Source organism: Orcinus orca, chromosome 8 (assembly GCF_937001465.1).
Source record: "Orcinus orca chromosome 8, mOrcOrc1.1, whole genome shotgun sequence".
Classification (NCBI taxonomy): Eukaryota; Metazoa; Chordata; class Mammalia; order Artiodactyla; family Delphinidae; genus Orcinus; species Orcinus orca.
In genome coordinates this window covers 69,653,601-69,679,772 of record NC_064566.1, presented here as the reverse complement: position 1 = coordinate 69,679,772, position 26,172 = coordinate 69,653,601, and the positions used below count along the sequence as shown (strand labels likewise).

The 26,172-nt window shown below is 38.2% G+C and overlaps 1 protein-coding gene across 1 annotated transcript in view; it reads right to left on the bottom strand.

Moving 5' to 3' along the window:
• Nucleotides 1–26,172, bottom strand: part of HEPHL1 (hephaestin like 1) — a 93,205-nt gene that overhangs the window by 53,353 nt on the left and 13,680 nt on the right. The window contains 5 exon segments of the mRNA XM_033420360.2: nucleotides 1,022–1,190; nucleotides 4,162–4,416; nucleotides 9,189–9,368; nucleotides 9,994–10,206; nucleotides 18,869–19,113. Of these exon segments, the coding sequence (XP_033276251.2) occupies nucleotides 1,022–1,190; nucleotides 4,162–4,416; nucleotides 9,189–9,368; nucleotides 9,994–10,206; nucleotides 18,869–19,113 (1,062 nt within the window).

Sequence of the window (26,172 nt, the reverse complement as noted above, 5' to 3'; positions counted from 1 at the left end):
CCTGGAGGAGTGGGATAGGGAGGGTGGGAGGGAGACACAAGAGGGAGGAGATATGGGGATATATGTATAGCAGATTCACTTTGCTATAAAGCAGAAACTAACACACCACTGTAAAGCAATTATATTCCAATAAAGATGTTAAAAAAAAAGGATTATAGGATAATAGCAATACTTGTTGGTATCACACTGTACATTTTATAATGCTTTCACAGACATCTTTGCATATGATTCTACAATAAGAAGTCACAGGAGTCTGCATCCACTTAATGAATTGTTCGATTCAATTTGAAAAAATACTATATGCTGCAGGAGCCAAGAGAAAATTATTCAGGTGTCAGGGGAGGCTTTACTTAAGAGGTGACATTAGAATTAGAATTTGAAGGAAAAAATGGCATTATACTGGACAGGGAGAAAAAGGAATTCTGCGTAGAGGGGGCTTAAGTTATATCAGGCTGTCCTTGAGCCAAAAAGGTTAACCTTCCTTGACTAGTTCATCTCCAATGAAAGAGAGTCCTGCTGGGACTTCCCTGGTGGTCCAGTAGTTAAGACCCTGTGTTTCCATGTAGGAGGCACAGGTTGGACCCCTGGTCAGGGAACTAAGATCCCACATGCTGTGTGGTGGCCAAAACAAAACAAAACAAAAAGAGAGAGTCCTGCCATATTCCCTTTTCAAAACTGTCTGCTTCATATGTGCAAGCACCTTACTCTCTTCTCTGTCAGCTTAGTATTTCTCATGGCATTTAACGCTGCAGCTTGCACACAGCAGATGCTCATAAAATGTTTGATGAATGAATGAATCTAGTGCTTTGATTTAGCCAGCAAATCATGAAGCAATAAATACTCCTCCATGTCTCAGCTGTACACATTACAGGGCTCAGAGCTCCTTAAGTGAAGCCATTATGCTATCTATGCAGTATATGCTCATAAGAGCAGTGCCTAGCCTACAAATGAGATCACAGCGAAAAGCCTAATAGATGCCTCTCTTATGAGAGACTTAGCAACACCAGCAAAGAGAGCTTACCTGCCAGAGGCATTTAGGGGAAGACCACTGAATTTGTTATAGCCTTGAGGACCATAATCCCAAAGAATTTTTTCAGCTGCTATAAAATAGCGCCTCTGTTGACCCTTCATCTTGGGGTGAAAAATACCACTTTTGCAGTTACCAACATTGTATTGCCCCAGCATGCCAGCTGCAGAAGACAGGAAAACCATGAGCCAAGGTATAAATGCTCCGAAAGAAATCATACAGGAAAAGAATGATAGATTTGACTTCATGAACATTTAAAACTTTTGTACGGAAAACAGGACCGTAAACAAAGTTAAAAGTAAAAAATAAACAGTGGGTAGGGGGTATTTTAGCACATATGACAAAAGATTAATATGTAAATACCTTTGATAAATAAGAAAGAAAAAAGTAAATATCCCAATAGAAAATGTGCAAGGGACATTTATAGGTTATTCACAGAAGAAATACTACTGACCCATGAACAAATGAAGAAAAAAGAAAAGTTCAACCTTAATAGTAATCAAGTGATACTGTTGTTCATTTATGAGGTTGGTAAAGACCAGAAAGACTAGTAATTATCAATGTTGTCAGATGAACAGGGAAAAGGGAATGCTCACACACTATGAGTGAAGAGTAACAATTTCTAAAGGAGAATTCGGCCATATATGTCCATAGCTTAAAAAAAATTAAACTCTTCAACCCAGGAATTCTAAATCTAGTAGTTTTTCCAAGGAAATGTCAGACAAAGTACAAACATTTCTATAAATTGATGTTTATGAGTGTTTAGCAAAAAATAGGGAAAATATAAGTGTTAATAAAGACTGTTGGTTAAGTAAATTGTAATCTCCTTACAAAGGACACTGGAAGGATTAACAACGATGTAGTAGATCTATATTCACTGACATATAAATTTATTTCTGGTATATTAACAAGTGGAAAAAGTAAGCTATAGGGCAGTATTAATAGATTGATTTCATTTTATATATAACATAAGCATTTATATATTAAGGTCTAGAAAATAGGAAGGATATTCATCAAAATGTGACACCATTATCTCTAGAGGTAATTACTAATTTTAAAATTGAATTATACATATCTTCTAATTTTTAAACATTTTTTTCTGAGGCTATGGACAATTTAGGAAACATTATATTTCAGTAACATATTCCAGCTTATGTCCACAACTACTGGCCACATTTAGCAATCTTACTAATCTCAAATGGCTGCTAATGCCTTGATTAGTTTCTTCTCAGATTTAGGGATCGTGTGTGGAGAACACTTAGGATTTACCCTTTTAGGGAGTTTCAGGTATACCACACAGTATTGTTGACTGTAGTCACCACGGGGTATATTAGATCTCCAGAACCCATTCATCTTGCATAACTGAAACTCTGTATTCTTTGAGCTCTCAAGTGTTCTCACCACCATCACAACAAAAATGTTTAACTACGTGAGGTAATAGATATATTAATTGCTTGAGTGTAAGGTAATCACACCTCACAAGTATAGCAAAACGTCAAGTTGTACTTCTTCAATATATACAAATCCTATTTGTCAATTATACCTCAATAAAGCTGGGGGTAGGAGCAGAGAAGAATAGTAACTTTGTCTTGTTCATCTTTGTCTTCCCAGGAGAGTGTCTTATACATATTAACTGAGCAGCTCAACATTTGCTGAATTGAATTGAACTGGAATAACCCAGTGGACAAATGTGAGGTTTGCTTAAGGTTTTTGGGAACAAAAATGTGTTATGAAAGCAGCCCTGAAGAGCTGCATCCCTGACCTCATAGTGACTGTGTGTAGTTAGTCAGTATCCAAGTGGAATCACACATTATTTCTTCTATGTTTATCCCGTTGACACATTTTCTTTTTATATTCTTGTTTTTACCATGTTAGGCCAAACTTTTAATATGTCATAACTCTAATGTTGCCAATGCTTCTTAACTGGCATCCAGTAGCCAGAGTCTCTCCATTGTGTCCTTTCTGCACACAGACATCATATTTATCTTCCTAAACCACTGCACTGATTATGTCACTAGTGTGCCTAAGGATCTAGAAGCACTTACTCTTGCCTTCTAGACAATCCTTAGTCTTGCCATTCAAAGATGCTTGCCTGGGGCCCATTCTGCCTCTCTAAGGCTTCTCCTTCATCACTCCTCTGACATGAGCCTAAGGTCCAGCTAAGTAAAGACCTATTCCCAAGGAACCTGAACCAAATCATTCAACAGGTATTTGTCAACAAATGTTTATCATTCATCTTTCATAGGATTTTGTACCTATCATTGCATTGTGTCTCAATATAAGGAAGAATGTTCTCACAGAGCAGCCCAGAGATGAAACAAGCTGCTACAATTACTAGGTTGGGATTAACATATACACACTACTATATATAAAATAGGTAATCAACAAGGACCTACTGTATAGCACAGGGAATTATACTCAATACTCTGTAATAACCTATATAGGAAAAGAATCTGAAAAAGAATAGATATAAGAATATGTATAACTTACTTTGCTGTACACCTGAAACTAACACATTGTAAATCAAATATACTCCAATATAAAATAAAATAAAAATTTAAAAAAGAGATGTCCAAAAGAGAATTCAAGAATTGGATGGGTGATTGGTCCAGATTATCTATAAATTCCTTTTCAGTGCTAAAAATTTATTATTCTATTTACAATTGCCCATGTGTTTTTCCCAGCTCATGTTGCTTCCTCTGCCTGGAAAACCTTTTTCCCCTTCTTCATCTATCAAATTCCTAACATTTAGAGGCTCAGATTAGGGACCACCTCCTCAGGAAGCCTCTCTGCTCCAGCAAAGTGATAGAGCACTTAAAGAGCATTTATCATTCTGCCTCAGGTTTTATTCATTTTGTAAATGTCTAACTATATTTAACTACTAGATTCCAGGTTCATAGAAGGTCTTATCATTTCTTTCAATCACCTCTTACCTGGTTCATAGGGATGTGATTAATAAATACCTGTTGATAAGATGCCAAATAGACATTATACATTTTTCCTATGTTTAATATTTAATTAAATATAACACGTACAAGACTCTATTCAACAGCAGGCACTGAATGAACACCATTGATTGCGTGGTTTAATTGTACCATTGTAAGCATCTCTACACTGGTCTCTGTCCTTTTTACCTTGAAAGTGATCACTGACTTGGCAGGTTATCATCCACTTCCCAAGATTCTCAACTATCATTTCTGTTGTCAGGAAGGTGGCTGGGAAGAGGCTGACGACATCAGTCCGATGGCCTCTGCTGATGAAGGTGTTACCATAAAAATAGATGGAATGGATGTCTATCTCATTCCCCATTCCAAACAGGTGCCAGGACACCGATTCACCAACACACATATCAGGCTCAGGGAAGTTTCCAAAGAGGTATCCATTGAGCGCTGAAAAACAGAAACACTAGTGGAAGAGATTCCCCTGCAGAGGCGAGCAGATCCAGAAGAAATGGTAACACATGCTCTAGCACAGTTGAAAATTAGCACAGATTATTGCTTGTAATGTTTTTGTGCAGAAAGGCATGATTTCTTGGGTAAAATACAGTCCCCGAAAGGAATGAAAAGCATTAGTCTTTTCAAGAGAAAAGCACTCAATAAAAGTGATCAGCAACATGCAAACAGCCTTCGAGCTGTTATGTGAACACAATGAGATCAGGAGCAAACAAAAGCACTGTTCATACTTCCAGGACAGCTTGGCCACCTCTTACCTCCATCTCTATTTACATATTTACCTTCCCCACCAGATCTGTTCCTTGTAATTAGAAACCCTGTCTTACCTCACAGCGGGACAGCTGACACATAGTAGCTACTTAAATGACAAAAGCATGCAGCAAGAAGAAAAGGAAAAGAACTGATTAGAAGGGACTTATGAGACATGTTACTTTTTTTGCCATTTCTCCCATCCCCATCCCCTGCCTCTTTAACCACCAATTTGTTCTCTGGATCTATGAACTTGGTTTTGGGAGTTTTGTTTGTTTGTTTGCTTAGATTCCACATATAAAAGAGGTCTTACAATATTTGCCTTCCGTGTCTGACTTACTTCACTTAGCATAATGCCCTAAAAGTCCACCATGCTGTTGCAAATGGCGAGATTTCATTCTTTTTTATGGCTGAATAATATTCTATTATTATATACCACAATTTCTTTATCCATTCATCCATCAACGGACACTTAGGCTGTTTCCATATATTGGCTATTGTAAATAATGCTGCAATGATCATGGGGGGGTGCATATATCTTTTTGAATTAGTGTTTTCATTTTCTTCAGATAAATACCCAGGAGCAGAATTTCTGGATCATATGATAAGCTTATTTTTAGTTTGTTTAAGGAAACTCCATACTGGTTTTCATAGTGGTTGTACCAATTTACACTTGTTATTTCTTCTTTTTTTGATAATAGCCATTCTAACAGGTATGAGGTGATATCTTGTGGGGTTTTTTGCTTGTTTGTTTTTAATATTTATTTATTTATTTGGCTGTGCCAGGTCTTAGTTGCAATGTGTGGGATCTTGTTTTTTTTTTCCTTTTTCCTTAGTTGCAGCATGCATGTGGGATCTAGTTCCCTGACCAGGGATTGAACCTGGGCCCCCTGTATTGGGAGCTCGGAGTCTTAACCACTGGACCACAGGGAAGTCCCTCTCACTGTGGTTTTGATTTGCATTTCCTGATGAGTAATGATGTTGAGCATCTTTTCACATACCTATTGGCCATCTCTATTTCTTCTTTAGAAATATATCTATTCAGATCTTCTGCTCATTTTTAAAAAATAAGATTGTTTGGCTTTTTGCTATTGAGTTGTATGAGTTCTTTATATATTTGGATATTAGTTTCTTATCAGATATACAATTTACAAATATTTTCTCCCATTCAGTCAGTTGTCTTTTCATTTTGTTGATGGTTTCCTTTGCTGTGCAGAAGTTTTTAGTTTGATGTAGTCCCACTTGTTTATTTTTGCTTTTGTTGCTTTTGCTTTTGGTGTCAGATATAAAAAATCATTACTAAGACCTATGTCAAGGAGCGCACCACCTATGTTTTCTTCTAGGAGTTCTAGAATTTCAGATCTTATACTCAAGTCTTTAATCCAATTTGAGTTAATATTTGTGTATGTGTGTAAGACAGCGGTCCAGCTTCATTCTTTTGTATATGACTGTTCAATTTTCCCAACACCAATTATTGAAGAGACTGTCCTTTTCCACCTGTATATTCTTACATGGGTTTATTTCAGGGCTCTCTATTCTGTTCCATTGATCTCTGTGTCTGTTTTTATGCCAATATCATACTGTGTTAATTACTATGGTTTTGTAATATCATTTAAAATCAAGGATCACGATGCCTCTAGCTTTGTTCTCTCTCAAGATTGCTTTGGCTATTCAGGGTCTTTTGTGGTTCCATACAAATTTTTGGATTGTTCTATTTCTGTAAAAAATACCACTGGGATTTTAATAGAGATTGCATTGTGACTATAGATTGCTTTGGGTAGTATGAACATTTTAACAATATTAATTCATTCAATCCATGGATACAGAATATCTTTCCATTTATTTGTGTCTTCTTAAATTTTTTTTATTAATGTCATAATTTTCAATATATGTTTTTTTCACCTCCTTGGTTAAATTTATTCCTAGGTATTTTATTCCTTTTGAGGCAGTTGTAAGTGAGATTGTTTTCATAATTTCTCTTTCTGATAATTCATTATTAGTGTAAAGAACTGCAACAGCTTTTTGTGTATTGATTTTATATCCCTCAAATTTACTTAACTTATTTGTTCTAACAGTTTTTTGGAGCCTTTAAGATTTTCTATATATAGTATCATGTCATCTGCAAATAATGACAGTTACTTCTTCCTTTTGGATTTGGATGAATTTATTTCTTTTCCTTCCCTAATTGCTCTGGCTTGGACTTCCAATGCTATGTTGAATAAAAGTGGCAACAGTGCACATCCTTCTCTTGTTCCTGATATTAGAGGTTTAACTTTCAGCTTTTCACCATTGAGTATAACGTTAGCTGTGGGCTTGTCATATATGGTCTTTATTATGTTGAGGTATGTTTCCTTTATACTCTCTTTGTTAAGAGTTTTTATTATAAATGGATGTTGAATTTTGTCAAATGCTTTCTTTGTGTCTATTGTGATGATCATATGATTTTTATCCTTCATTTTTTACTGTGGTATATCACCTTAATGGATTTGTGGAAGCTGAACCATATTTTCATGGTTAAAACCCCATGGATTAATAAATCCCACTTAATCACAGTGTATGAACCTTTTAATGTATTGTTGAATTTGGCTTGCTGATATTTTGTTGAGGACTTTTGCATCTGTGTTCATCAGGAATATTGGCCTGTATTTTTTCTTTTTCTGTGTGGCATCCTTGTCCACTTTTGGTATCAGCATGATGCTGGCTTCATAAAACATGTTTGGAAGAGTTTCTCCCTCTTCTATTTTTTAGAAGATTTTGAGAAGAATTGGTATTAATTCTTCTTTGAATGTTTGGTGGAATTAACCAGTGAAGCCATCTGTTTCCTGGACTTTTGTTTGTCAGAAGGTTTTTGATTACTGATTCAATCTCCTTGCTAGTATCAGCCTGTCAGATTCTATTTCATCCTGATTCAGTCTTGGTAGGTTGTATGGTCCTTATCCATTTCTTATAGGTTATCCAATTTGTTGGCATATACTTGTTCATAGTAGTCTCTTATGATCCTTCTTATTTCTGTGGTGTCAGTTATAATATCTCATCTTTCATCTCTGATGTTATTTATTTGAGACCTTTCTCTTTTTTTCTTAGTGAGTCTAGTTAAATGTTTGTTAATTTTGTTGATCTTCTCAAAGAAACAGATCTTAGTTTTATTGATGTTTTTTATTGTCTTTTTAGTATCTATTTCACTTACTTCTGCTCTAATCTTTGTTATTTCCTTCCTTCTAGTAACTTTGGGCTTAATTTGTTCTTTTTCTAGTTCTTTGAGGTGTACAGTTAGGTTGCTTACTTGAAACATTTTTTGTTTCTTGAGGTAGGCATTTATCACTATGAACTTCCCTCTTAGAACTGCTTTTGCTGCATCCCATAAATTTTGATATATTACATTTCCATTTGTTTCAAGTTTTTAAAAAATTTCTCTTTTGATTTCTTCTTCAATATGTTGGTTGTTCAGTAACATGCTGTTTAATCTCCACATGTTTGTTTAAACAGTTAAACAGTTTTTAAACAGTTTTCTTCATGTAATTTCTAGTTTCACATCATTGTGGTCAGAAAAGATGCTTGATATAATTTCAATCCTCTTAAATTTATTTATTAAGACTTGTTTTATGGCCTAACATATCTATCTTGGAAAATGTTCCATGTGCACTTGAGAAGAATGTGTATCCTGTTGTTTTTGGATGGAATGTTCTATAAGTATCTGCTAAGTCCATCTGATCTAACATATTGTTTAGGGCTAAAGTTTCCTAACTGATTTTCTTTCTGGATACTTACATTGATATAAGTGGGGTATTAAAGTACTTTACTATTATTGTATTGCTGTCTATTTCTCCCTTTATGTTTGTTAATATTTGCTTTGTATATTTAAGCACTTCTGTGTTGGGTGCACAAATATTTTAAATGTTATATATTCCTGTTGGATTGGCCATTATGTAACACCCTTCCTATTATATCTTTGTTTTAAAGTCAATTTCAAGTCTGATATAAGTGTAGCTATTCCAGCTTTCTTTTGTTTTCCATTTGCATGGAATAGTTTTTTCCATCCCTTCAGTGTCAGTCTACGTGTGTCCTTACAACTAAAGTGTGTCTCTTGTACCTAGTACATAGATGGGTTTTTGTTTTTTTGCTGTTGTTGTTTTTTTTAACCCATTCAGCCCCTTTATATCTTTTGAATGGAGAATTTAGTCCATTTACATTTAAAGTTATTATTGATAAGTATGTGTTTATTTCCATTTGTTAATTTCTGTCCATTTTTGTAGTTCCTCTCTGTTCCTTTCTTCTCTTGCTCTCTTTCTTTGTTTTAGGTTCTGACAGGGATTATGTTTCATCACTTTCTTATTATTCTCATTACGAAGTTATAAATCTTGGAAAACTAGGTTTAATATTTCTGTGTGTTCTGTATCCCGTGTAGTGCCAGATACACAAAAGGCAGTCAGTATGTACTTGATAACATGAGAGGCACTCACCGTGCATTTTGTTACTCTTCTGGAAAACAGCATCTTCTTTGTCAACTGAATCAGGGTCAGTGCAGAAATGTCTGATATTTTCCTCAAGGTACCAGCTTTGATTCTCATCCACAACAGTAAACATTATAACAAACTCTTGATTCACATCAGTCCTTGTCCCTGAATATTTATGCAGGATACCTATCAGGCACATTCAAAAGAGTAAGAAAAAAATTCACAGTGGACTAAATCAAGATGAGCTTTTCTTCCTGCCAATGGTATCAGGTAAGTTTGAAAGACCTACATGTACAAGAGTAACCCACAACATAAAATCAGTGAAAGGCTTTGATGGAAATGATAGAACCATAGAAAACTCATAAAACAGAAATCCTCACAACCACAGACTTGGAAACCTGGCTGTCCTTAAAGGAAATATACTTTATTGACAGAGCACAGATACACTAAATCAATTAATAGGGAATAAAATAACAAAGTGATTATGTGGGTTAAATAATAAAGCAAAAGCATTCCTAGTCATTTGACTACATTTTACACTTTCCTATGTGTGGTGTCAGTGTGTATTTTTTTTAAAGCACGTAAGTTTCAGAATGCTATGATTTTTTTAGGCAGAAGCCTGAATTATTGTCCCTGTCATAGATCTTCTATTTAGAAGAATTTCTTTAATCTTACAGAAAGTTTGGAAGAAGAGGCACACTCTGTGTAAAGCAAGGGAGGTAGGCAAGACGACCTGAAGATTATATACACTTTTCAAGACACCTGCGAATAGGCTCCTAGGGACAGAGAGGGTGGGGAAGAGACGTCTTACCCTCTTTGCACACCAGAAGTGGGCCAATTAGCCCAGAGCAGATGTCCTTAGGGGCATCGATGTGCGAATGGTACACCCAGGTCAGGCAATTTGCATCTGCTGGGGCAGGAGCATATTCTTCTCTCACTGGCCAGACATAGGTATAGTTTTTGCCAGGAGGAACATTGTCATCATCCTTGTTCCTTCCATATGTTCCATCTGGGTACAGGGCTCCTTCCAAGAAAATATAAAACATAGTTAAAATGCAGAGATCACACACTATAGTGGAAAGAGCTAGAGCTTTGAAATCAAACACACATGAATTAAATTTTATTTGCTATGGGACTTGAGGCTAGTTACTTAAATTCTCACTGCCTTGGTTTTCTACCAGTAAAGCTGGAATGTTTATATCTACCCCCACTACATGAGGCAGTGTATATGAAGTGTCCTGCACAGAGCCAGATGTTTAATAAATATTCATGAAGACCCCTTCTGACAGGCCTCCCGTACCAATCAGGAAGACATCAATCTACTTCACTTAACATCAACTGAAGAAGGAAAGGAGAAGCAGCAGAAGAAATAACAAACACTTCTTGGGCACTTAGTACACATTCAGCACCTAAATTTGAGACCTGAGAGATTTTGGGTCTCATGAAAAAGATCTGCTGACCTCAAAGCTAAGCAGGTATAGAGGTGAACACTCAGCACCCAGGCTTAAAAATAAAAACAAGGGAAAAAAACAGCAGAAACCTTAGTGGCCAACACACTATAAGGAATACAGATTTCACAGGTTTCACCCGGACAGGTTGCTAAACAGAAAAACAAGTAACATAAACAAACTTGGATGATGGTGGGATCAGAATCCAGAATCCAAAGTTGCTACAGTATATTCTCAATAATTTCCAGTTTTCAACAAGAAGAACAACAGCCACAGCAAAATGAGACATGCAAAGAAATAAGAAAGTGTGATCCATACTCAAGGGAAAAAAAGCAGCCAACAGAAACTATCTCTAAGTGCTTCTAGGTGTTGAATTCAGCAGATAAAGACTTTAAAGCAGTTATTATAAATATATTCAAGCAACTGAAAGAAGCTATGTTTAAATAATTAAAGGAAAGTAGGACAAATTATTCAACAAATAGAGAATCTCAATAAGGAGATAAAATTTATACATTAAAAAAAAGAACCAAGTTGGAGTTTTGGCACTGAAACATACAATAAATGAAATAAAATATTCACTAGAGTGGCTTGGCAACAGATTCAAGATGGCAAAAGAGTCAGTGAACTTGAAGAGACATTGACAGAATTATGCTATCTGAAAAAGAGAGGGTTAAAAAAAGATTGAAGAAAATAAACAGAACCTCAGAGACCTATGGGACTAAATCGAGTATATTAACATGTGTGTAATGTAGTCTGCCAAAGGAGAGGAGAAAGAAATGGGGGCAGAAAAAAATATGTGAAGAAATGATTGCAGAAATTTTTACCAAATTTGATGAAAAACATTAACTTACTTACACATCAAAGGAGCACAACAAACCACAAGTAGAATAAATACAAAGAATTCATATACAAATATATTGTTGTCAAGCTGTTGGGGAGGAAAAAAAGGCAAAGAGAAATGATCACATACTAAGGAGCCCCAATGTGATTAACAGTTGACTTCCCATTTAAATATTTGATATGAGAAGACAGTGGGATGACATACTAAAAGTACTAGAGGAAAAATACCAACCAAGAATAATACATCCAGCAAAACTAGCCCTCAAAACAATAAGGCAAAATAAAGATGCTCTAGATAAGCAAAGATAAGTGAGTTTGTTGCTAGCAGACCTGTCTTACAAGCAATACTAAAAGAGTTTTTCAGACTAAAAGGAAATAACACCAGAGAATGTGAATCCACAGAAAGAAGTGAAAAGCATCAAAAATAGGAAAAATGGGAGTTAATATAAAAGATTCTATAAATATATTTTTCCTTTTTTATCCTAACTTCTTTAAAATTCATAAGATAATATACAGTTCCAAGTATAACATCACATTGTTGGGTTTACAGAGAGAGAGATGTAATGACAATATAACAATAATAACAAAAAAGAGGTGGGTGAGAATGATGCTCTGTTGGAGTAAAGCTTTTATATTTCCAGAATTAAGTAGGTAAAAAATATGAAGTACATTGTGATATGTTAAAATGCATATTACAATCCATAGGCCAACCAATAAGAAATGAACTCAAAATATATAGTTGAAAAATCAACAGAGAAATATAAATAGTAGATTTTAAAATATTTTTTCACACCGAAGAAGACAGTAAAGGAAGAACAGGGGAATAAAAAAGACAAAATGCATATAGAAAATAATTAGCAAAATAAGTGTAGCTCAAACCAATCAATAATTACATTAAATGTGAATGGTCTAAACACTCCAATCAATATGCAGATATTGTCAAATTGGACAAAGAAGTAACATCCAACTATATGCAGTCTATATTTTAGATTCAAAACACAAATAGATTGAGAGCAAAAGAATGCAAATAGCAACAATATGAGAGTTGAAGTGGCTCTCAATAACAGACAAACTAGATTTTAAGACAAGAAATGTAATGAGAGACAAAGATAGATATTTCATAATGATAAAAGAGTCAATATATCAGGAAGATAAAACAAATATAAAGCTGTTCATACCTAACAAGAGTCTCAAAACACATAAAGCAAAAACTGACATAACTGAAAGGAGAAATACACAACTGAACAGTAATTGTTAGAGATTTCAATACCCTTCTCTAAATAACTGTAGAAAAACTAGGCAGAACATCAGCAAGGATATAGAAGACTTCAACAATGCTGTCAAACAACTCAACCTAACTGATACCTATAGAACATTCCACCCAATGACTGCAGAATACACCTTCTTTACAAGGGCACATGGAACATTCTTCAGGATAGAAAGTAAGCTACACATTAAATAAATCTCAATAATTTAAAAGGAATAATACTTCCATCCAAAAACAACAGAATACACTTTCTGCTCAAGTGCACATGGAACATTCTCCAGGATAGAGCACATCTTGGGTCACAAATCAAGCCTAGGTAAATTTAAGAAAATTAAAATCACATCAAGCATCTTTTCCAACCACAATGCTATGAGACTAGATATCAATTCCAGGAAAAAACTAAAAAATACAAACACATGGAGGCTAAACAATATGCTACTAGACAACCAAGAGATCACTGAAGAAGTCAAAAAGGAAATAAAAAAATACTTAGAACAAAATAACAATGAAAATATGACGAACCAAAACCTATGGGATGCAACAGAAGCAGTTCTAAGAGGGTAGTTTATAGCAATACAATCCTTCCTCAAGAAAAAAGAAAAATCTCAAATAAACAGCCTAACCTTACACCTAAAGCAATTAGAGAAAGAAGAACAAAAATCCCCAAAGTTAGCAAAAGGAAAGAAAATAAAAATCAGATCAGAAATAAAGGAAAAATAAATGAAGGCAACAATAGCAAAGATCAATAAAACTAAAAGCCAGTTCTTTGAGAAGATAAACAAAATTCATAAACCATTAGACTCATCAAGGGAAAAAAGGAGAATACTCAAATCAACAGAATTAGAAATGAAAAAGGAGAAGTAACAACTGACACTGCAGAATTACAAAGGATCATGAGAGATTACTACAAGCAACTCTATGCCAATAAAATGGACAACCTGGAAGAAATGGACAATTTCTTAGAAAAGTAAAGCCTTCCAAGACTGAACCAGGAAGAAATAGAAAACATGAACAGACCAATCACAAGCACTGAGATTGAAACTGTGATTAAAAATCTTCCAACAAACAAAAGCCCAGAGCCAGATGGCTTCACAGGTGAATTCTATCAAACATTTAGAGAAGAGCTAACACCAATCATTCCAGACTCTTCCAAAATATAGCAAAGGGAGGAACACTCCCAAACTCATTCTACAAGGTCACCATCACCCTGACACCAAAACCAAAGATGTCACAAAAAAGAAAACTACAGGCCAATATCATTGATGAACATAGATACAAAAATCCTCAACAAAGTACTAGCAAACAGAATCCAACAGCACATTAAAAGGATCATACACCATGATCAAGTGGGGTTTATCCCAGGAATGCAAGGATTCTTCAATATATGCAAATCAACCAATGTGATACACCATATTAACCAATTGAAGGATAAAAATCATATGATAATCTCAAAAGATGCAGAAAAAGCTTTGGACAAAATTCAACACCCATTTATGATAAATGGGTGAGCATAGAGGGAACCTACCTCAACATAATAGAAGCCATATATGACAAACCCACAGCCAACACCATTCTCAATGGTGAAAAACTGAAAGCATTTCCTCTAAGATCAGAGACAAGACAAGGATATCCACTCTCACCACTGTTATTCAACATAGTTTTGGAAGTTTTAGCCACAGCAATCAGAGAAGAAAAGGAAATGAAAGGAAACCAAATTGGAAAAGAAGAAGTAAAACTGTCACTGATGCAGATGACATGACACTATACATAGAGAATCCTAAAAATGCTACCAGAAAACTACTAGAGCTAATCAATGAATTTGGTAAAGTTGCAGGATAGAAGATTAATGCACAGAAATCTCTTGCATTCCTATACACTAATGATGAAAAATCTGAAAGAGAAATTAAGGAAACACTCCCCTTTACAATTGCAACAAAAAGAATAAAATACCAGGAATAAACCTACCTTAGGAGGCAAAAGACCTGTATGCAGAAAACTATAAGACACTGATGAAAGAAATCAAAGATGATACAAACAGATGGAAAGATATACCATGTTCTTGGATTGGAAGAATCAAAATTGTGAAAATTACTATACTACCTAAAGGAATCTACAGATTTAATGCAATCTGTATCAAATTGCCAATGGCATTTTTCACAGGACTAGAACAAAAAATTTTACGATTTGTATGTAAAAGTCTTTACAAAAGACCCCGAATAGCCAAAGCAATCTTGAGAAAGAAAAACAAAGCTGGAGGAATCAGGCTCCCTGACTTCAGATTATACTACAAATCTACAGTAATCAAGACAGTATGGTACTGGCACAAAAATAGAAATATAGATCAATGGAACAGGATAGAAAGCCCAGAGATAAACCCACACACCTAGGGTCATTTTTGACAAAAGAGGTAAGAATAAACAATGGAGAAAAGATAGCCTCTTCAATAAGTGGTGCTGGGAAAACTAGACAGCTACATGTAAAAGAATGAAGTTATAACACTTTCTAACACCATACACAAAAATAAACTCAGAATGGATAAAAGACCTAAACGTAAGGCCAGACACTATAAAACTCTTAGAGGAAAACATAGGCAAAACACTCTATGACATAAATCACAGCAAGATCTTTTTTGACCCACCTCCTAGAGTAATGGAAATAAAATAAAAAACAAACAAATGGGACCTAATAAAACTTAAAAGGTTTTGCACAGCAAAGGAAGCCATACACAAAACAAAAAAAACAACCCACAGAATGGGAGAAATTATTTGCAAATGAAGAGACCAACAAGGGATTAATCTCCAAAATATACAAACAGCTTATGCAGCTCAATATCAAAAAACCCAAACAATCCAATCAAAGAATGGGAAGAAGATCTAAATAGACATTTCTCCAAAGAAGACATATGGATGGCCAAAAAACACATGAAAAGATGCTCAGCATTACTAATTATTAGAGAAATGCAAATTGAAACTGCAGTGAGGTGTCACCTCACACCAGTCAGAATGGCCATGATCAAAATGTCTACAAACAATAAATGCTAGAGAGGATGTGGAGAAAAGGGACCATCCTACACTATTGGTGGCAATGTAAATTGGTGTAGCCACTGTGGAGAAGAGTATGGAGTTTTCTTTAAAAACTAAATATAGAACTACCATATGATCCAGGAATCCCACTCCTGGGCATATATCCAGAGCAAACTATAATTTGAAAAGATACATGCACTCCAATATTCATTGCAGCACTATTTACAACAGCCAGGACATGGAAGCAACCTAAATGTCCATAGACACAGGAATGGATAAAGATGTTGTACATATATACAATGGAATATTACTCAACCATAAAAAAGAATGAAATAATGCCATTTGCAGCAACATGGATGGACCTAGAGATTATCATACTAAGTGAAGTAAGTCAGACGAAGACAAATATCATAAGATATCACTTATATGTGGAATCTAAAGAAAATGGTAGAAAATTTGAAACTTGTTTACAAACCAGAAACAGACTCACAGACTTCAAAAACAAACATATCGTCACTAAAGGGGAAATGTGGAGGGGGGGTAAATAATGAGTTTGGGATTAACACATACACACTACTATAGATAAAATAGATAGTCAACAAGGACCTACTATATAGCACAGGGAATTTTACTCAGTATTCTGTAATAACCTATATGGGAAAATAATCTGAAAAAGAATGGATATATGTGTACGTATAACTGAATCACTTAGCTGCACACCTGAAACTAACATAATATTGTAAATCAACTACACCCCAATATAAAATAAAGATTAAATTTTTAAAAATCCAGTACTTATCAAATTAAAAACTCTCAAACTAGGAATAGACGGGAACTTCCTTCTAAGAATAATCCACATCTAACATCATGCTTAATGGGAGGGAGACTGCATGCTTTCTTCCTATGACTAGGAACAGGGCAAGAATGTTTGCTCTTGCCACTGTTATTAAATACTGTCCTGAAAGTTCTAGCCAGTGCAATAAGCCAAAGAAAAAGCTAAGTTATACCCATTGGTAAGGAAGAAATAAAACGTTATATTCATAGTGACGTGATTCTGTATTTAGAAAATTCCAAGGAACCCTTTAAACATCTACTAATAAACAAGTTTAACAAGATAGTAGGATTCAAGATAAATATATAAAACTCAATTGTAGTTCTACACACTAGTAACAAACAATCAAAAATAAAATTAAGAAAACTATTCCATTTATAACAGTATCAGAAAGAATAAGATATTTCTGAATAAATTTAACAAAAGAAATGCAAATCTTGTACACTAAAAACTAGACATTGTTTAGAGACAATAGAAGTCTAAATTCCATGTTCAGATTGAAAGACTCAATATTGTCAAGATGGCAATTCATCTTTTAAATGCAGGTGACAATTTCTCCCCAACTGATTGATAAAACTCAATGCAATCCTAATCAAAACCCGGCTGATGTTCTGTGGGGTTTTTTTGGTAAAAATTAATGAGTTCATCTGATATTTATATGGAAATGCAAAGGACTTAGAGTAGCTAAAAAGTCTTGAGAAGAGCAAAGTTGGAGAATTTATGCTACCCAATTTCAAAACTTACTATAAATTCGTAGTAATCAAGACAGTGTGGTGTTTGTGCAAGGGTAAGCACATAGATCAGGGGAACAGAATTGAGAGCCCTGAAATAAACCCTTATACTTATAGTTATTGATTTTCAACTATAGCCTATGAATCATTTATCTTCTATTCCCAGGACCCACAGTCAGTCTCTGGCACCTGGTGGGCGCTCAGTGGAAGTATCATGAAGGTAATGAATTTTACGTGCTCACCTTCACCTACTCAGAACTAACCAAATCTGGGACCGAGAGGTTTGCTGCACTTCAGATGGAGGAAAAGTACCAAGAACAAAGGGCACTCCTAATCTTGTGTCCATCATCAGAGGTGTCTCCTCTGGCTGCTTAGACAGACCTGTCTATGGCAACTGCCAGGCAAGTTTCGTTGCCTTAGGACAATATTTAATAGCCAGAAGCTCGTCCTTGGTGGTAAAGTAAGCTGCATCAGAGTTAATGGCGCTGTTCCTGGCATGTTCCTCAGAGCCAGTAGTGTAGCAGGTTTAACATCATTTGACACATTCCACCTGGTCACGAGCAAGAATAAAATGAGAGATGTGAAAAATACTTCTGAAGACGGAGGAATACTTCCATCTCAAAAGCCTAAGAATGTTGTTTTTAAAAAAAATTTAACTTTAAGGAGTACTCAGGAAACTGTGCTATTGAAGCTATTTAAGTACAAACAAGAAGATAGGGATGGGGGACTTCCCCGGTGGCGCAGTGGTTAAGAATCTGCCTGCAATGCATGGGACACAGGTTCGAGCCCTGGTCCGGGAAGATCCAACATGCCGCGGAGCAACTAAGCCTGTGTGCCTCAACTACTGAGCCTTCACTCTAGAGCCCTCGAGCCACAACTACTGAGTCCATGTGCCTAGAGCCCGAGCTCCACAACAAGAGAAGCCACCACAACAAGAAGCCCATGAACTGCAATGAAGAGTAGCCCCCGCTTGCCACAACTAGAGAAAGCCCACGCGCAGCAATGAAGACCCAGCGCAGCCTAAATAAATAAACAAACAAACAAATAAATCAAATTAAAAAAACAAACCAAAAAAAGAAGGCAGGGATGCTTCAGAAAGGAAGCACCAAAGACAGTAGCCTTAAGCAGGGAAGTTGAGGTCCATGTGCACTGAGACACCCTCCCCATAGCTGAGGCTGTTACTGGTGATAGGACACAGGAATCCGTTGTGCACTCTGCTCCTTATCCAACATGGGACCCAGTCAAGACTGACTGACAGGAAGGTTAGTGTGTTTCTGGGGCCGCGGTGGAGCATGTGTCAAGGGACGCCAACACCCAGTTCTGTAGCAACATAAACAAAAGTGAGAACGAAGAAAGGAAGGAAATAGGGTAAGAAAAAGAGAAAGAAAAGGTGGGGACAGATGGAGATGGGGGGAGGGGGAGGGAGAAGACAAAAGAATACGTGTAATCTTAGAATGTGCTCTTAGAATCCTGTTCATTGCAACTGACAGTTGTCTTACTTAAGAAGGAGAGAGAAGACACCAATAATATAGGATTGATATTTACCTTCTGAATCTTTGTTGTAGAAAACGCCGTGTGGATGCAAGGAGTAGGGTCGGGAAGCAAAGTTCTTTAAATGGATGACAATCACATCACCCACTTCAGCTCTCAAGATAGGGCCCAAGAATCCAAGCCAGGGAGGTTTGGGGATCTCCGTGAAATAAGTCTCATCTGTGTAGTGTCTGTAAACAGCCTTTTTGTAATTACCGCCTATCCTGTTGGGTCCCCTTTTGAGAAATAAGGTTGCAAGTCTAAAAGTAAGAAGGAAAATATTTTATAATTGAAATTAAAAGAGAAATCCTAATAGCTTACTTTAATAGTCCACAAAGTACTTGTAAGCATGATTTCTCATTTGGTGTTCACCAAAACCCTTCAGCCTCTGTAAAGTTGGTAAGATTATCCTCAATTTATTAGTGAGGAAATGGAGTCTTAGAGTTAAGTGACAAGCCAGAAACAAATAGTATTCACAACCAAACTAAAACAAAACCAAAATATTCTAAAGTCACACTGTCCATTTGCCCCTTTTCATTCAACAAACACTTATTATGCACTTACCACATTCTCAGTAGGAGTCTATGATCTAATAATGAAAGAATTAAGTAACTACTCAGAGCAATATATGATTAAGTACCAATTGAGTGGTTGATGCAATGGATATTGGCTCAGTTTTTCTAGGAATATATTTGTTCACAGAAGGAAAAGATTGCTGTGAGTCAAAGAGGTCAGAAAAACCTCATATAAAATGCAGAAATTAAGGAGAAGTAGGATTGGATAACAAAGTGGAAAAGTTGAGGACACTAAGCAGGGACAGAGCATGAGCAACAAGGAGGAAGAAGTATGGGTGATGTGGGAGGAAAGCAAGTTATAGGCTGGGGCAGAGTTCTGGAAGGTGAGTAGCGAGAAGTATGGATGCGTGTAAATTCTGGGGAAAGACTGATAATGAACTTTATCATATGGTTATCATAGGTTGAAGAATTTAGAATTTAGAATTGATCTTGGAAGAACTGAGGACTCACTGAGGTTTTTCATAAAATGGGTGACATGATAATCAGTATTTAGGAATAATCCTTATGGCAGTGGTGTGAAAGTTTTAGAGGAGTCAGGCAAAGGGGATAGCAAAGATGGGGGGCAGGGAAGTTGTCAGGAGATTAGGAGGGTGTGATGCAATAGGAAAAAAAGGGATGGATGTGAAAAAAACAGGATTCTAGGACTTAATATGACCAGATGCCCTCCTGGGGTGAGAGGGAGACTCAGTCCCAGGGTTTGGGAGCCTGAGACAATAGCAACACTGGTGACACTATTTTGCAGGTGGTCATACCATCTTCTCCCAGGAGGTGGAACCCCCTTCCCCACTCTCAATCTATGTGATTAGTGCTCCAATCCCAGAAGTATTGGCTTCTGCTTGAGCAATAGCTCCTGGGTGCAGCCATTCCAATGAAGCTGAGTCAACAGACAAGTCGCACTCTGGCACACACTCCTGCACACGTGTACGCATTACTTCTCAGTCATTCAACAAACTGTAAGTATCTCAAGCCCTGTACTCAGTCCTGGGGATACAGAGAAAAAATTCAAAGACTTGAAGAAGCTCTCATTCTAGAAGGAAGAGTTATTGAAACCAAGAAGGACTCTATGGGGACTTACCAGTGACAGACCCCTGGTGGCCCCCCCCTCTTGTTTGTAGAAAAGCTTTAGCCTCCTGGGCCTTCCCCAAGTTCTAAAGAGCAAATTTAATCAGAGAAGTGAGAAAGTGTAGAAACAAAGGAAAACAGTCAAGCAAGACAAAAGAATAGTTTAGCCATAAAACAAAGTCAAGGACTTTTAGTTCCTCCCTGGGTGCTATAGAAAATACCCTGAGCCATATCCTTGAGTTGTTTTGCAGATACTAAAACCCCCACCAGGAGGAAGAAGTTAACTACATGCTGACCACCAGCATGTCAACCCCAGTCCAGCTGGAACAAGGAGGGTGATGATGTTGACTCCCGAAACACCACCATTACCTCACCACCAACCAATCAGAAGGACGTACACAAGCTGATCACACATCCCTCGACCTCACCTTTAAAAACCCTTCCCTGAAAACCACTGGGGAATTTGGGTCTTTTGAGCATGAGCTGCCTGTTCTCTTTGCTTGGGCCCACGTTGAGTGCCTTGCAATAAATGCTGTACTTTCCATCACCACAACCAGTATTAGTAGATTGGCTTTGCTGCACACTGGGTATGTGGATCCACGTTCTGTGCAGTAACATGAGAACACAGGCATATAATCTTGAGTGTAAGACAGATCAGATGAGGTTTCCTAGATGAACTAATGCCTAAATGTGGTCTCAAAGAGCAAAGAAGTGTTACCCAAGCAAAGAAGATGGAAAGGGCTGATAGAGCAGACATTTTGCCAACTCTGCACCCACACTACATTCTTTGGTCAAAGAGGACACATTTCCCATTCTCATTCTATATATGCTTTGGGTGGGGCACCACACCCACCTCCAGCAATGGAGCAAGTGACTCACCCTAAACTATTAGCGCACTAAGCCCCCTCATACATTGGTGGAGGGAGGGCTTGTGATCCAGGCCTGGACACATTGGTGTAATTCTTCCCCCAACCAAGCCACCCTGGACCACAGTGATTAGTTCAGGGACAGCTATAGAGTGGCTGATTGCTTCAACCTGAGGGAAACTAGGGCAACTCCAGACTCCCAGCTTCCTCCAGAGTGCCCTGAACCAATTCTTCCCCTGCCTCACCCCTCCCAGTATAAGGCACACTTTCCCCCTTTGATTCCTCTCCCTCATCTGAGTCAGAACCCTAGGCAGATGCCATGATTCAGGTATCCTTGTCCTGTCCCAGGTCCCAGCCTCAGACATCAGTACGCAGAGCTATAAACCCTTAGATAGTTGGGGTTCAGTCTGTAGCTGGACCCAAGCCACATTCCCATTCTGTCCAGAGACAGACCCAGGAACAGTGGTCCTCCTGAGGTAGACATATTTCCTGGACCAGAATATATAAAGTTTATACCCATGTATGACTGTCTCCCCATGACAGGACAAGCACTTGACAATTTACATGACTACTGTGGATAGAGATCAAAAGGAAGACCCTCCCTGCCCCTGCAATAGGGTCTGTCTATCCCATCAGTGCACGTCACACCTTTGAGAACTCTCCCAGAGTTCTCACATGCATCTCCCCTATTTCAGTCCTGTGATGAGCTTGAAAACTGTTCTGCTGACTTTCAACAAGTACAGATTGAGGACCTAAAGCATGTGAGGTGCAAGCCGCAAGCCGAAGAGCATGCAGCCAAAAAAAAAAAAAAAAAAAAAAGGAATTCTCTGCTGAGATAGGACCCAGAAAGAGGAAGGGAGGAAAGTTGGGAAAACATGATGTTGAAGTAAAGAGAGACAGTGAAACTGTGTTGCTTAGATAAAAATATGAACAGGACCCAAGGGACAAAGACAGTATTGGCTGCACAAGAGAGATTATAAGAATTATAAGAGGAGAACAAAATGCCCTGAGAATTTAGGAGAGAGGGAGAGATGATGGGCTCTCCAAGTGGAAGGGATGGCTTGAGAAAGGGGGTAGGGGGGCGGGAGAGGAATTAGAGGTCAGTACTCAATGGGAGTGAAATTGTAGTGAACTGTGAATGCTGGATTAAGGCATTAGTATATATTATATCTACAATTAATAGCCCCTGAAGATTCTTGAGCAGGAAATTTGACCATATACTTGTTTTGGGAAGACAATTTTGGTAGAACCCCATATCTGACTTCTCTTCATTGTACCTACCTATCTGATTTTGCCCACCTGCTTCTGCTCACTTGATCAAACTCCTTCCTGAGCTTCCACCTCTGAATACCAAGCCTACATAGCTGACCAAGGCTCTGTTTACCTTCATGGTTGATTTGGGGGATTTTCTTCCTTGGTGTCTGACCTCAGCTGACCTGACCTCAACTTAGCTGAGCCTCCTTTTCCTGGTGGCCCGGGTATGGCATCTGCTTGCCCTGTCTGATCTGGTTCTTTCTCTGGCCAACTTGGGAAGTTTCACTGTCTCTCTTTACTTCAACATCATGTTTTCCCAACTTTCCTCCCTTCCTCTTTCTGGGTCCTATCTCAGCAGAGAATTCCTTTTTTTTTTTTTTTTTTTTTTTGGCTGCATGCTCTTCGGCTTGCGGGATCTTAGTTCCTTGAACAGGGATTGAACCTGGGCCATGGCAGTGGAAGTGCTGAGTCCTAACCACTGGACTGCCAGGGAATGCCCTAGAATTCCTTTGTTGATGAAGCCATACCAGGTCTGATAGTCTCTGTATCAGCAATGGATTTCTGTTAGCTTCATTAAGCACGACAGATCAAAAAGCAAAATAACAGGTATTTTCAGGGCTTCATGTTCATCTCCTTGAAGACATTATCAAATGATCGTATACCAGTGACTCAGATACAAGCTCCCAAGCAGTTTCTGCAACAAAGCTCCCAGCAGTCTCTAGTATGAATGGTAGTTTTGCCCACCCTGCAGACTTTTCAGGTTGATGGACCCAGAGGTCAATGTGCTCCTCTCCTCTGCACACAGCCTTTCCTCCAAATAAGGGTTGAACAAATGTTTTTGCAGATATCAGTTGAAGGAGTCCCAAATTATTTATCTGCCCAGAACACCAGATTACTAGCCTGCCAAGGCACGCTCATGTGCCGACCCCACACTGCCCTTTGTGTGGAGTCGGTATGGGGGGAGGTTCCTGGGACAAAGGAGGAAGCCATGGTTCAGGCCCCCACGGAGAAGCCACGGATGGGCCTGACCAGAGAAAAGCCAGTGCTCCAGGAATCACAGGGCCAGTCCTCCCAGAGGTAGCAAAGCTCTCTCTCCCCCAGATGCCAGGCTCAGCTGACAATTCAGATAATGGAACTGAGAACACAGGAATCCGGACAAAAGGGTCAGAGAATTATAACAATGATCTTGGTAGCAAAAGCCTGGAAAGACAAATTTCTTCAGCTGGTGACTGGGAAAATAAATTATGGCACAGTCATACCACTTAGCCATACAAAAGAATTAGGTGTTTCTACAGGTAGCAAGATGGCATGATCACCAAGATGCTAAATGGTAAGAGCAAATTGCAGAACAGCATGTAAAGTATGATCCCATTTGTGTGTGTGTGTGTTTAACAATGTACATATACATGCAAAGAAAACATTTGGAAATACGTCCAGGGAAACCATGAAGTGTAGCTTCTGGGACATGGGACTCAGACCACAGACAGGAGCAAGAAGGGACGAGAAGTTTACTATTACTCACCCTCTACCGTACTGTGGGAATGTTTTACTCTGTACCATTGTACTTACTTTCATAATAAAAACAAGCTCACATTTTATTTAGACAAGAGGGTCCAGGCTGTTTGGCTACTGAGGGGTCAAACTTCTCTTCTTGTGTGCCTTCTACCTCTGAAAACACAGCTGCCACCACAAAGTGTGCTGTGAGGGTGGGAGCTCCTTCCCCACAGGGGAGATTGGCATCCTGACCAGGGAGCACAGCACCTGCTCAGCCTCTGGTTTGACAAATCCAAGTCCACTATCTAAGCATCAGGACCGAGGTCTTGGGGACACTTGGGTCTGTGCACATGAGGTCTTCTGCCTCTGTGTATCCACTGAGCCTACATGTGTCTGCCCAGGAGCAGGAGTTCACTTCTGCTCTACAAGGCAGAAGCCTACATTTCTGTGTGCAAGGGAATGGTATAAAAAGTCTGGATACCTGACAGTGGGGCTTTATGATAGAGGCTCTTGTGTTTCCCAGCCTCACTTGCAGCTTGCATGGTCATGTGACATAGTTCTAGCCAATGAGATGTAAGCATATATCACTCCCTGGTACTTCTCTGGACTCAGCTAGTAGAGACCCTTTCTGTCCTTCGCTCTTCCCATTATCCATGCCCAAAATGAAGACATGACCACTGGAGCTTTAGCAGCCATCTTGAGAGAATGAGGAAGAAGGTCACACCCTAGGGATGGTCAAGTGGAAAGCCAAAAGAACCTGGGACCCTGAAGTTGCCAACCTCTGGACTTCTTTTGTGTAAGTCAATAAATAGACTTAAGCCAGTGTTTTCTGGGCTTAAGAAAACAGTGTTTTTCTGTTACCTAGCAGCTGAATACTAGTCCTAACTGAACGGAGTGTTCAGAAGAAGAAGGAAGAAGAGCAGAGGGAGAACTGAGTCATCCTTAGGCTGGCTAATTAGTCCCAGAGTAGGCATAGTTGCCTGGCTTTATACTGGTCACTCAGTAAGTCAATGACAGAGCAAGGATTAGATTCAGAATCTCTGGTGTCCTCTCTAGGTTCAGCCTGAAGGGTAAAAAGCTATAATGAGATTATTCATAGGAGCTTGTCATTCCAACAGGCTCTGTGGGAAAGATGGACATCTGAGCCTCCTCACTTCTCTACTTCAGGTTCCCAGCATGTGTGACCATGCCTGCACACACATATACCTACATGGAAATGTGTGTTGAGCAAGAGTTCCTTACCATGAGTTGTCTGGCAAAGCCACCTTAACAACAGGCAAGCATATCGGAGGGAGGGGAAGTGTTCGCTGCCTTCCTACAACGCATTGCATATACTGCATATTTTAGTACTGAGTTATATATCAACTTGTTTTGTACATTCATGGATGTGTGTCATTCTTATCCCCTAAACAGCCAATGGTCACTCCAAGAGAGAATTAGGTTTTCTATCATAGTTGTTCCTAAATGTCCACCCATGTACCAACAATATCAGAATTATCTGGGACATTTCCCAAAAATGTCACGCCCCATTTCAGGGCAATTGAATCAGACTTTCTGCTGGCAGGACCTGTGATATCTTTATTTTTCCTCACCAAACAGTTCCTACAACAGGGCATTCTAGTGCTTGCCCATTCTGATTTTTCTTTCCTCCCATGAAAAGGGGAGATTAAAGAGCTTTCACAGTTAGGTGGGGCTATGGGATTTTGGCAAACAGGCTATGAGTGGAAGTAATATGTGTCACTTCTGAACCAGGGCATTTAACTGCCATTGCAAGACTCCTCACTTCCTCTGCTGTAGGGGAAGCCTCCAATGAAGATAGTAAGATCTCAAGATCCAAGCAGCCTGGCTGCTAGTTTGTTTGGGGAGGACAGCTGTCCTGGAGTCATTGGTCCTCTGTGAACCAGAGTGGATGAGAAATACACCTCTGTGATATCAAGCTCCTGAGATTTGGGGCTTGTTTGTTTCTGTAGCACAACCTGACTTATTCTGACTAATGCAATTCCAATGTGCATGCAAGTTTGGAAATCACATTTCTGTAGTACTTAGCATAAAACCCATAGTAACTATT